This window comes from Phaseolus vulgaris, chromosome 10 (assembly GCF_051622355.1).
Source record: "Phaseolus vulgaris cultivar YP4 chromosome 10, ASM5162235v1, whole genome shotgun sequence".
NCBI classification, from domain to species: Eukaryota; Viridiplantae; Streptophyta; class Magnoliopsida; order Fabales; family Fabaceae; genus Phaseolus; species Phaseolus vulgaris.
Window position 1 is genome coordinate 8,660,847 of NC_143507.1, and position 13,343 is coordinate 8,674,189.

General features: G+C 29.4%; 2 protein-coding genes across 3 annotated transcripts; both read left to right on the plus strand.

Annotated features, from left to right (window-relative positions):
- Positions 1 to 2,530: 2,530 nt before the first annotated feature.
- On the plus strand, positions 2,531 to 9,073 carry LOC137819678 (uncharacterized protein At1g28695). Of its 2 annotated transcripts, XR_016516177.1 has the most exons (4): positions 2,531 to 2,684; positions 2,991 to 3,392; positions 6,590 to 7,545; positions 7,618 to 9,072. XR_016516177.1 is itself a non-coding variant. In XM_068623596.2 (3 exons), exons 1-3 carry the CDS (start codon positions 2,538 to 2,540, stop codon positions 7,106 to 7,108), a joined length of 1,068 nt encoding a protein of 355 aa, XP_068479697.1. In that variant the 5' UTR covers positions 2,531 to 2,537; the 3' UTR covers positions 7,109 to 9,073. The 2 variants fall into 2 exon arrangements, 1 of the variants encoding a protein (XP_068479697.1); XM_068623596.2 differs by having other exon boundaries at positions 6,590 to 9,073.
- Positions 9,074 to 10,979: 1,906 nt separating this feature from the next.
- On the plus strand, positions 10,980 to 11,711 carry LOC137813378 (secreted RxLR effector protein 161-like). Its single transcript, XM_068615584.2, has 2 exons — positions 10,980 to 11,407; positions 11,636 to 11,711. Exons 1-2 carry the CDS (start codon positions 10,980 to 10,982, stop codon positions 11,709 to 11,711), a joined length of 504 nt encoding a protein of 167 aa, XP_068471685.2.
- Positions 11,712 to 13,343: the final 1,632 nt, after the last annotated feature.

Below are 13,343 nucleotides of genomic sequence, written 5' to 3' on the forward strand. Positions count from 1 at the left end.
AAGGAATAAAAAGAGTGATCATATAATTCAAACTGGTCAAAGACTAAGTTATCAATTCAATTCACTTGCTTGAACATGTATCAGACAATTTAACTTCGTTTCCCTTTCACGAAAAGTGTAAATCCAAATATAGAACTATAAACTAGTAGAATGGATTGAATCCTAATTGAATTTAGGACATAGATAAATTTAGTGAATTTAAAAGGTGTCGAGCATATAATTGTAAAAAAAAAAATATTTATAAATTTACTTAAGAACTAAAGTTAGTGGATATTATCTATGGAATGGACTGATGTTAATGATTATTATACATATTAAAGCTAGTGGGTATTTCTTATGAACTGATGTAGGTAAGTATTATCTATGAACTGGTGTGGGTAGGTATTACTTACGAATTGCAGTTACTCATTAATTTATCATCTATAGGTAAATTACCTACAAATTTTGTTCGGTGGATAATATTGATTTACCTACAAATTTTTGTTGTTATCTATGGATTTTTTTCGTAGGTAAGTCTAGTTTTTTTTAGTATATATATATACCTACAAAGATGTTTAATAACATTTTTCATGTTTAAAGTAATTCCTAATTAGCTGAAAATATAAAACTATGTATTATAATATTAAATTAAAAATTTATCACTCATTAAATTAAGAATAAATTTCATACATATGACAAATTATAAAAAAAAGTTGAACTTTACCACAACACTAAGGATCAGTTGCACATATGATGTATGCTCAAACAGACAAACAAAATTAGGTGACAGAGATAAATCACATGTATATTTAAATGCTACATAGATACATAAAGACAAATTCAATATACGTTAATATTTTCATAAATCACGTTAATTATTCCTCAAGTGAAATTCTACAATTACTTAATTTTTTCTGTGTTTACACATGACAAAGAGGGGTGACATTTTTTTTCCATTTCCCTTTGAAAGTATTATAGCGTTAATATCTATAAATTAGATTGTTTTAATTGTTAAAAAAAATAGTTAGTGTAATGTTATTTATTTTCTTATACATCATCACATCTACTTTTTTTGTTAGATATAATTATGTTGGAGCAAATATTTTGTTAGAAACTATTAAATACACATGTCATTTTTATTAAATTTCTCGTGTTTCAATATTTAATACATTTATATATTTCCAACTCAAACTTTATTTTCTTTTTCTGTATTCTTCAATCTTTTATGGATTATCTTGTGGAATTTTGAATTTTCCTTATTATGCCCCAAATAACAAGTTTAAAGACTATAGTCAAACATTTGACACTTTCTTTTCATTGATTATGCCATTACAATGAATTTTGTCCACTTTTCCTTTGCAGCAGAAAATGAAAATGGAATAAAACAACTCCAAAACAACAACAACATCGTATTTGGTGGACAATCACTTCAATTTATCTTCTTGTTTTTTTTATCAATAATTAAAAACAAAATTATATGAAATATCTGAGGTATTTTAACCCATATAAAAATTATCACTACACTACAAGAAAATCACAAAATATAAACTAATTTTAGAGACCAAAATAATTAATTTCTATATTACCTAAATTAGAAATTAATTAAAAATATTATTGGTATCAAAGTAGTTTATATTATTAATAAATATTTATAAATTAGTTTTTAAATTGATATCTAATCATTACCTATTATATATTTTAAATAAGTTTCTATTAAAGACTAATTTAAAATCTAAAATATTAATAGTTAAAATTTTAGTTGTTAATTTAGATACCAATTTAAAAATTAATAAATTTTTATTTATAATAGAAATCACTATAGAGATATCAATAATTTCTTAGTTTCTAAAATTATATCTAATTTAACCAATACATAATTAATTATTTTTTATCTCTAAATTTGATTGTTATTTAATTATTTTCTTATAGCATGGTCTATTTATATATATTATATTTACAGACTTCCTATTATAAAAAAAATCAAGTGTTCTAAAACTAAAAATTAATTATAATTCTATATATGTTTAATTTTAGCAAAGTCATTATACCTACCATAAACATCTTCAACTTACACAACAGTCTTCAACTTAGACCGCAGTCTCCATGGGATGATGACTTTAATGAAGATTAGGTCTTAGCAGATATATTTTATAAATTAAAAAAATATTAATATTTAAAGTAATGTATATTGTCAATAAATAATTTTTAAATTGATACTAAGATTTTAACTACCAGAATAAAAGTAATTATTAACTAAAACCTTAATAACTAATTACACCATAATCAATTTCTCAAAATAACTAAAAATGTTCCCAAGATTAGAACCAACAAAGAATATTGTTATTATGATCACATAAATAGCATTTTTAAACTGTGGACTCAACCTAACCAGTGCAAACAATACTCTTATTTTTTCTCCGATCATTCTCCAACATTCAACAAAAACAAAAACAATAATATATGACTATTCTCCCACCAAAGCCAACCTCTCTCTCTCTATATATATATATGTTAAGAACTCTACACAAAAGGCATATAATATAGAGATAGAGAGAATAATGGATAACCCTAAACAAACTCTTGGGAGTTTCGCAGTTGTTCTATCTTTGCTTTTTGCTGGGGTTATTTTGCTGTTCCATTGGTCCTCCTCCTCCAATGAGTTAGTCCTAATCCAGAATCAACCACCATGCAAGCCATCAAACTTTGTAAGTTCAGATCACATCCATTTTCTTCTTCTTTTTTATGAAAACAAAGCAAAAATAAACCAACAAACTTATAGATTTGACTGAAATGAGTGATGCTGCATTTCTGTGATTCTTGCATAAATTTTGGTCCAACATATATGTATATGTAGTCATCTATGTTGAAAATCTCAAGATAATCTCTCTCTAACAAGTCTGATTCATGAGACTGAGTTGGATTCAAATCTAAATTCAGATTCATATACATGCATTTAATTTTGCATCTGAGGTTGGTTTTGCTTAATTCTGTGGAAACATTTTGCACTGTAGAGCACCTCAAGCATTGAAGAATGTGGAGATGCCCTTGAATGTGCTCTAGCCAAAGCTTCAATGGGAAACAAAACAGTGATAATTGCTATGGTGAACAAGGCTTATGCTGAGCAAGATGTGGAGAGTGACAGCACCATGCATGATATTTTTCTCAGCAGTTTTTGGGTTGGAGAGGGAACAAGATCTCTGATTCATCACATTCTCTTAGTAGCTGTTGACCAAGTTGCCTATGATCGGTGCATGTTTCTGAAGATGAACTGCTTCAGATTGGAAATGGAAACAGATGGTGTTGATTTTGAAGGTGAGAAAGTTTACATGTCTGAAGATTTCATCAAGATGATGTGGAGAAGAACTTGGTTCCTCTTGGAAGTTCTCAAACGTGGCTACACCTTCGTTTTCACTGTATGTATAATTCATTCCATTTTCTTATTGCTTTTTTGTTTCTGTTTTGATTCATTGTGGTTTCTCATGTTTAGTGCATCTGCATAATTGAATTAGGGCTCCAATATTATCTTAAATTCTCGAGATTTTTATTAATCTAGTGAAATTTTATCTTTTAAATATCAAAATAGATAAAAAATTTAAAAACTAATAAAATGAGTAAATTGTTTCACTTTGAGATGACTCTAGTTAAAATTTAATTATAGAAATCGTCTAGCATAACTTCAGTTCAAATATAATCCTTTATAAGGCTTTTTGCTTTTAATATTTATCATTCATATGTTTTCATTCTATTAATATTAAACTTATTTTCTAATATTTGTTTTGATATTTATTAATAAAGTTAGATTTAAATTTACTTTATAATATTTGTTTTGATTATTAATTGTGTTTTTTCATGTTAAAGTGCACGTAGAAAATTGAATTAGGACTCTAATATTAGTGTAAATTCTCATTTAGTTTTCTATAACTAAAAAATCCTCTTAACTATTCTCTTTTAATATTATCATTTATATTTCTCAATCTATCAATAGAATGAAATCTGTTGTATTGAGAAAGTAATTTCAATTTTGAACAATCTTGTATTACAATTAAAACTTTTTAGTTATTTAAAGATATGTAAAAACTAAATATTAGTATTTTATTTTATTTGATTGAAGATAAATTGATAAAAAAAAGAGTTAAATGACAAAACAAAAGTTCAAAACATATAAATATAAAGAAAGGTGAATAATATTCATTTGCTTTTTCAAATGTCAATATTTGTTTATTTTTGCATAACGTCACACCTTTTCTTATTGTGTGGTGCACGTAACATGGCTTAGTTACGTAAGTTGAAATTGGAACAATATAATTGAGAATGAGATTTGAAAATTCAATTAAGAGAACGATTTAAAATTAATTAAATAATTTACTTAAATCTGTAACAATGTTTCATTTGACAACGTTTTATTTTTATTTTATTGTGTTTATCTTCTTACTTTCTTTGTTAAACATTGACTGCATAATATTTTTTAAGATATTAAATGAATTTACACTAAAAAAAATTGATTTACTATCACTACAAGAAAATCATGAAATAGAAACCAATTTTTAGAGACCAAAATAATTAGTTATAGCAGTAACCAAATTAGAAATCATTTTAGAAACCGAAAAAAAATTGATTTCTAAATTAGTTTCTATTATTGTTAAATAGTTTCTAAATTGGTATCTAATTAGCAACCAAAGTTTTAGAGACCAAATTTAGAAACTAAATAATTGGCAGTTAAAACTTTGGTTGCTAATTAGATATCAATTTAGAAACTATTTAACAATAATAGAAACTAATTTAGAAACCGATTTTTTTTAGTTTCTAAAATGATCTCTAATTTAGTTACTATTTCAACTAATTATTTTGGTATCTAAAAATTGATTTCTATTTCATTATTTTCTTGTAATGTATGAACCAAATATGTATGTAACAAGTAGAAATCCATAGGTAAAACAACATTACGTACGTATTTTTCACAAAAAGAAATTCATATATAATGTTGGCATAGGCAATTTACCTATGGAATATGAGTCACAATAACAGTTCGTAAGTAATATTCACGAATAACCGTCCGTGAATAATATCCACGAACACTGGTCCATAGATAACCTACAAACACAGTCCGTGAGTAAAATCTACATACACATTAACCACCGACTGTATTTCATGGGTAAATCCGTAGGTAATCCTACATCCATCAAAATGTCTATTCATGCATTTAAATGAATGTCTTTTTTAACATCGGTATAATTTAACATATCCAACACGTATCTAAGATATACTAATTGAACAATCTATTACCAAACATCATCCAATACACCTAGCATAAAACAAAACACACATTCAATTTCAAATTTAAACATAACATAATTGAAGTCTCATCATATAAAAAATAACATAATATAAAAATCAAGTCAACTTGAAATATTTAAAAATCCAAACAAACTTCAAATATAAGTAAAGATCCTTAATTACAATTTACAAACTTGTAATGTAAGTTGTTGTTAAAAAAACTATAGAAACATTTAATCACAAAAACTAGAAGGGAATCATAACGTTATTTATATTTCTAATTTCTGCATTTTAAATTTAAATAATGTTTAAATTTTCATTTTAAGATGATATCAAACTAATATTATTTAATATTTCATCCATCTCATATTATATCTTTCAAAAGAATTTAGTCTCTAATCAATAGACTGGGAAAAGACATATGGCAGAAAAAAAAAAGTTATGATACACAAATTTATTTAATAAAATTAAATTTATAATAACTGAAGATATTATTGAAAATAAATAATAATTTCTTAGTTTTTAAAATGATATATAATATGAACCAAATATTTTTAAAATTACTTAATTCAATCATGTATTGTTTTATATCATTGTATACAAGATTTGGACTGTTTCATGTCATAATATATACTTAAGAAGAAAAAAAAGGTTTTTTAAATCGTATTATGAACTTGTATGTCATACTTTGTTACGTAAACGTGTTAGGTTACTCACTGTTAATTAGTTTTTGTTGAAAGTTGACCTTTATATTAATTATAATAATTCCATTATTCAAAAGAAATTGAAAGGAACCATGATTAGAGTGATGAGTAGAAAATAACACAGATTAAAAATGTTTACAGTCAAAGATGTTATTATGATTTTTTATTTATTTATCAGTAAAGATAGTGAAGTTATTATAATTTTTTTAGAAGAAGGTGTTTATGATATTAATAAGTAATATTAGGGCATGTTTGGGTGAGGAGTTTTAAAAAAAAAATAGTCTAAATTATTAGAGCACAAATAATTACAAATACCTACATAATTTTCCCATTTGAAATTGTATAATTTACAATCTTAAATCGAGTGCTCATAAGTTTAAAAAAATTAATTTCATATGAAAAACGTATTTAATTCTTTTATTTTATTAAATAGTATATAATAATTTATTTTAAGTGTCTAAAACACTAATGTTCCATAAAAATTATGTTTTACTTTATCTATGTAAATATAAATACTACATATCAATAGCAAACTATAAAATATAATGTGAAAAAAAATATATACAACAATTTACAAAGAATATAAATACTATTTTATATCTCTAATTCATATGCAACATCTTTTGTCACAGGACACTGATGTAATGTGGCTAAGAAATCCATTTACAAGATTAAACAAAAATGAGACAGAAGACCTTCAAATTAGCACAGACATGTACTATGGTGATCCTTGGTCCAAGAAAAATCCAATCAACACTGGATTTTACTTTGTGAGGTCAAACAATAAGACCATTTCCTTATTTGAAACATGGTATGGTGAAAAAGATAATTCCACAGGAAAAAAAGAGCAAGATGTGCTTCTTGACCTCATTAGAGGTGGTATAATTGAACATTTGGAAATCAGGGTTAGGTTTTTGGATACTCTTTATTTCAGTGGATTTTGCCAAGATAGTAAGGATTTTAGAGTAGTCACCACTGTCCATGCTAATTGTTGTAGGAGCATCAATGCAAAAGTGGCTGATATGAAGGTTGCCCTTAGTGATTGGAAGAGATTTAAAAGGTTGGATGCTAATTCTACATTGAATCCTCAATGGACTAAGCATGATTGGTGTCAGCAATCTTGGGGAAGACCTAAACAAACAAAGGGCTAAACTTATTTTTTAGTTGAGTGATATTGAACAAGCATTTTCTTCCTACACTTCCATGGTTTTTTTTTTCTCACTTCTATAATTCTTTTAATTTCAAAATTTCCTTTTGACAAAAAAAGTGTTGGATTTTTTTTTAATTTCTGAATTGTATAATTTGTAGACTTTTCGAATTGTACAATTCAAAATATAAATTTATATTTTGAATTGTATAACTTGGAAGGAATTTTTTGGAATGTCAAATACGTTTTGAATTATAAAATATGAAGAAAAAAAAATCTAGAAGTTTCAGAGGTTCACTTTCATTTTTTCCTTTCTCGTGCTCTTAATTTCTCCCTTCTTCATTTTTTCTTTTCCGTTATGTGCCATGTGTTCCCTATAGAGGTCCTCAATTTCCTTTGTCTCCCTCATATGCAGTTGACTTGCTTCCATGGTGACGAAAGGTAAGTAATCTTGGATACCTTTATTGTTTACATTAGGGAGTAGTGGTTTGACAAAACCTAATTGTAATGTAGAAAAGACATTTGAAATTGGACTTGGATTGAAAGTTCAATCTTGAAGTGGAAGAGGAAACATGGTCGTGAGGAGGCAGAGAAGAAGTCATTACCATTATTAGCCTAAAGGTGAGTTTTGGGTTGGATTTTATACTTTGATAGGGTCTTTTTTGTGTGTATTTTGTGGCTTTGATTATTGTTGAAATTGGTGGATGAGAGGGAATGTTGCATGCGAAAGACCCAAGGGTTCCTTTTTGCTTGGGCTTGTTTTAAACGCTTGGTCCTGTGGTGTAGAAGCTCGCACTAGACGCTAGGACTAGACAATCCTTGTAGTTTTTTAGGGTATAAACACTCCTTGTTATCACTTTTTGGTTACTTTTGTTGAACAAGATGCTTTGATGTCTCCAAATCCAAGTGGAAAGCTTGAAGACCTTGCTGTTGTTGTGTGTGTGTGTCTAGTTGTTTGAAACTTGTTAATTCACTCCTTAGGATGATCCAAGCTCAATTGAATCTTTAACATTTTGAAAAGATGGGGTTTCTAAAAAGAAGTGAAATTTCAACAGATTGAAATTTCGAATCAACAAGTTGTTTGACACTTAGAGGATTTTAAAATGATCTGGAAAAACTTTGTCTTTGCCTTTGCTGTCAAACAAAAATAATCGTTATTTCGATAAATCAACCGATTGTTTTTTTGAAAACCTTAACAAAATTTTGTTAAGTTTTTTTCTGTTTTAAATGATTCCAACAACTTTTGGTTTTCTGTTGTAACTGTTTTAACCATGTGATTGAAAGATAAAAAGGTGGTTTTAAGCTCCTATGCATCAACGAAGTGAGTGAGATCAATCAAAAACAGTTTTCAAGTTTTCAAAGAGCTTTTGGATCATCTCAAGTGTGGAATAGGATTGGGTCTTGTATTCTGAACTTTGATCTTGTGATTTACCCAGGTGTATTCTATTCCCTTCTTTCTTGAAAATTGTATTTTTGTACTGGTGTTGCCAATAAATGTTGTGTGTTCTCGATGGGATCAAGGTCAACATTCTTGGTGTGGTTTTTGTCAAGGAGTGGTGTGTGTTCTTGAGGGGTTCAAGATCATCACTCTTGGTGTGTGTAGCTTGTAATCTAGGGTTGATTACATAGTGAATTCTCAGTGGTTTATGAGGAATGGATGTAGCTCAGGTGTTGAGTGAACAAGTATAAACATTATGTGTGAATCTCTTTATCCTTACACTCTTTAAACTACTTTAACTTTGTTTTTATAAAGTGTTGATAAAAACAATAGACTGTTTCGTAAAAACAACCGGTTGATTTTCTGCAACAAGTTTAAAAACAGTTTTATATTTGGCTGGACAAATTTTCCATTGATTAATTCTTCATAGCCTTTCACTTTACCTTCAATACTTGCAAAAATCTTTCAAAAACAATTCACCCCCTCTTGTTTTAGCCTTATAATTCTAACAAGTTTGTTGTTGTTGGTTACTATGTTCATGTTTAACATAAGATGAATGAGATAGGATACATCATTCAATTTGATTTTTTTAATCCATTTTAGCATAGGCCAAGCCCACGCAAAAATATTTTTTTAAAGTTAGAGTCGGTCAAGTCCACTCTAATCCTTATTTTCTTTTATTTTTCTTCCACTTAGAGTTGACCAAGCCTACTCTAATGCTAATTTTTTCCCTTAACCGTGAGTTAGACGGATGCAAAATGCTTATTTTTTTAATTATTTAGCATGGGCTAGACCCACTATTTTTTTTCTTAATTAGTGTCAATTAGCCCACTCTAAAACTATATTATTAAATACTTTTGCATCCATCTAACTAACTCTAATTGTGTCTGCTCTTGTGGCCCACACAAATGCTTGTTGCTTCTGACCATACAATTTGAGCTTTTTTTATGAAGTTCTGAGAGATAGAGCACCCACTGAGTTAGCCCAACCTTCTAGAAGGATGACTAGGAGCATGACAAAAGACCCAAGGTTAGGTCAGGATTCCTCCATAGTCAGTGCCTTAGAGCCCATCATTCCTCAGAGGACTACCAGGAGCTGAGTCCGTAAAATGTGCGGTATATTTGATAAACAGATCACACACTCGGAGTGTTCCTAACACAACTCCGATTGAGGCATGAAGCGAATTCAAACCCAATGTGCAACACTTGAAGGTATTTGGGTTAATTACTTATGCTCATGTCCCTAAGGCAGCAAGATCGAAGTTGGATGATAAGGCAGTGAATACCATTTTCATTGGATATAAGCATGGGGGATACAAACTATACAATCCAATGACAAAGAAGGTGATTATCAGTCGTGATGTTACATTTTTTGAAGATGAGGAATGACAATGGAATGTAACAACTGAAATGGATTCGAAAAAATGATATATTTACGTTTTGAACGATGATGTGGAAGATGGAGTCACTCTTGAAGCACTTGCAGTTCAACCTGAAGCTGTAATTCAATCTGAAGTTGCAGTTCCAATTGCAACTATGATGGAACGACCAAGAAGGCAACAACGACAACCTGTACACCTTCAAGATTGCGAAGTAAATCTTGATGATGAAGTTGATGACAATGGAGATTTGGTTCACTTTTCTTTTCTTGCAGATTTAGAACCCGTGAGACTTGCAGATGCCATTCAACACCCCAAATGGCAAGAGGCTGTGAATGAAGAATTGATGGCGATTAAGAAAAACAATACATGGCAGCTCACTGATCTTCCAAAAGGATACAAAGCAATTGATGTGAAGTGGGTGTACAAGATTAAAGTGAAAGCAAATGGTGAGATTGATAGGTACAAGGCAAGGTTGGTTGCAAAGGGATTCGAGCAAAGAGAAGGCTATGATTACGAAGAAATATTTTCTCCTGTAGCTCGAATGGAAACAATGAGATTAATCATTGCTTTAGTTGCACAAAGGAAATGGAAAATTCACCAAATGGACGTCAAGTCTGCATTTCTAGACGACCCACTTGATGAAGATGTTTATGTAAAGCAGTCGTCGGGTTTCATACAATCTGGCAAAGAGGAGAAGGTGTATAGACTAACTAAGGCTTTATATGGTCTTACACAGGCACCAAGAGCTTGGCAAAAAAAAGATTGATTTATTTCTTCATGCCACTGGATTCAAAAAATGTGCATAAGATCATGGTCTTTATGTAAAAACTAATGATTATGGAGATTTGCTAATTTTATGTCTTTATGTTGATGATGTGATTTTTACAGGAAGTAATCTCAAATGATTGATGACTTCAAGCATATCATGATGAAGGAATTTGAGATGACTGATCTCGGTCTTATGTCCTACTTTTTGGGCATTGAAGTCATCCAAGGAGACGATATAATCTTCATTCATCAGAAGAAATTTGCTGCTAAGTTTTAAAGAAGTTTAAGATGGAGGATTCAAACTCAGTTAAGACTCCAATTGAAACTGGAATTAAGCTCACGAAGGAAGGTGATGGGCGAACTGTAGATGCAACATACTTTAAGCAGATCGTTGAAAGCCTTAGATATCTCATGTGTACTAGACCTGACATATGTTATGTCGTGGGATTGGTTAGTCAATACATGGAGTCACCTCGACAAGTTCATTTACAAGCTGTAAAGAGAATTATGCGCCACATCAAAGGTATTACAACTTTTTGTCTATTTTACTCTTCATCTAAGAAGATTGAGATTGTCGGATACTTAGCGAGTGATTGGGATGGAGATTCAGACGAGAGGAAGAATACTAGTGGTAATTGTTTTATGATCGGAAAGACTGTTTGCTTGTGGTCATCAAAGAAGCAGTCAATTGTTACATTATCTACTTGTGAAGTTGAGTATGTAAGACCAGCAACAAGTGTTTGTCAATCAGTTTGGCTCAGCAATATCATGACTCAAATTGGTTTTAATCTAGATGTTCCAATTAAGATTTATGTTGACAATGTCTCTGCAATTAATCTTGCAAAGAATTTGATTTTTCATCAATGAAGTAAACACATTGATATTCTATATCACTTCCTGCGAGACCAAGTTGAGAAGAACATGATCAAATTGGAATACTGCAGATCAGAAGATCAGATTGCATCTTTCATCAAGTTAAGAGATACGTTGGGCATGAAAGTGGTTCCAAATCAGAATTAAGGGAGGATGTTGGTTATTAATTCAAATTTTATTAGCCTTAAATGTTGGTTATTAATTCTGATTTTATTACCCTTAAACTATTTACCGTTATTATTGCATTAATGGTCAATTTACAAGGCTATTAGCATTCCTATTTTATAGCTTCCAGTAATTGTAATTTTATTATATATATTATTGAAGTAAATCAAAATAAAGTATCAGTTTAGCAATTTTGCAATTTCGTGCAATTACGTTTAATTTGTTTCTACATAAAGAACACACACCACCTTTGGCAAACAACACACAATTTTAAGAACAACCTCTGAAACTGCACAATACCAAGTCACACAGAATTATAGTAATCAAGAAAGAAAGGAATAAAGTATACCCGAGTACAATCAAATATTAAAGTACAAAGAATACAAAGAATCTTATTTCACACTGGAAAATGATTCAAAGCACTTTGAAATCTTGAAAAACTGATTTTAATTAAACTCTCTTGCTTAGTTAATGACCAGGAGCGTAAAACAACTTATTTAAACTCCAATTAGATGGTCAAAGCATTAAATTCAAGAACCAAAAGCAGTTTGAATCATTTAAAACAAGTTGAAACAACTTACCAAAATTCTGTTAAGATTTTCAGAAAATCAATCGATTGAAATCACGAATCAACCGGTTGAATTGGCTTGACAACAAAGTCAGACAAAGTCAAGCTTTTCAAATCCTTTTCAAATCCACTAGGTGTAAAACAACCGGTTGAATTGACATTTCAACAGGTTGAATTTTTATTTTATTTAGAAAACATATATTTTTCAAAAGGATTAAGATTCATTTGACCTTGGATCATCACAAGGAGTGGATTAAAAAGTTCAACTACTTCTAGACACAAACACACACAACCAGCAGTAAGGATCTTCATGCATTCCACTTGAATTTGGAGAAATCAAAACAAGTGGTTCAACATGATATAGTGCAAATTGGAATTTGATAAGCGTAGGAAGCAAACGCCATAAGAAAGACCACCAATGTCAAAAGGCAATAAATAGGAGGCTTTTGCTTCTTGCAGTATATAATTTGGGACTTAAACAAATTTTTTAAATGCCCAAAATACCTTTGGAATTTTTGATTTGAAATAGAGAAGTGTGAAGCTTGATTATTGAAATTGGATTCTGAAAAAAATCTTTTAGAATAAGTAATACTTAAAAATCTTCTAGAATAAGTAATCCAGAAGTATTTGTGTATATTTTATTTTATGAAAACGAGAATCCATAAGTAATTTTGAAATGGAAAACGTATACCAGAAAATAAAATCCAAAATGTTAGTTATGAATTTCGAAAGAGAAAATTTGGCTTACGAATTTAGGTTTTCAAAAGATCTTTTAAAGAACAGGAGTATCTTTCTGTCATTTTACCTCTGTGAAAGTGTAGTTTGCAAAATGATATAATGCAAGAAGTAAAACCTAATTATAATCTAAATATATTGATAAAATGATGTTTCAACACTGTTTAGAAATACAATTGCATACATAAAGTGGAAAAAATTGAGTCCATGAAGCAAAGAAAACTGACTCAAAGTAAGCTCGTCTTGTTCGGTAACTGAAGTTGATCACTAAATGACCTTTTTCTTATAGTGGTAAAGTATATATCATAAAA

What these genes read in the sequence shown, in the direction of transcription:
- LOC137819678 (XM_068623596.2), top strand. Translation starts at nt 2,538, where the DNA reads ATGGATAACCCTAAACAAACTCTTGGGAGTTTCGCAGTTGTTCTATCT. An exon ending in CATGCAAGCCATCAAACTTT is followed by an intron (nt 2,685 to 2,990) that starts GTAAGTTCAGAT and finishes TTTGCACTGTAG; the next exon opens with AGCACCTCAAGCATTGAAGA. An exon ending in GCTACACCTTCGTTTTCACT is followed by an intron (nt 3,393 to 6,589) that starts GTATGTATAATT and finishes CTTTTGTCACAG; the next exon opens with GACACTGATGTAATGTGGCT.
- LOC137813378 (XM_068615584.2), top strand. Translation starts at nt 10,980, where the DNA reads ATGGAGGATTCAAACTCAGTTAAGACTCCAATTGAAACTGGAATTAAG. An exon ending in TTATCTACTTGTGAAGTTGA is followed by an intron (nt 11,408 to 11,635) that starts GTATGTAAGACC and finishes GGAATACTGCAG; the next exon opens with ATCAGAAGATCAGATTGCAT.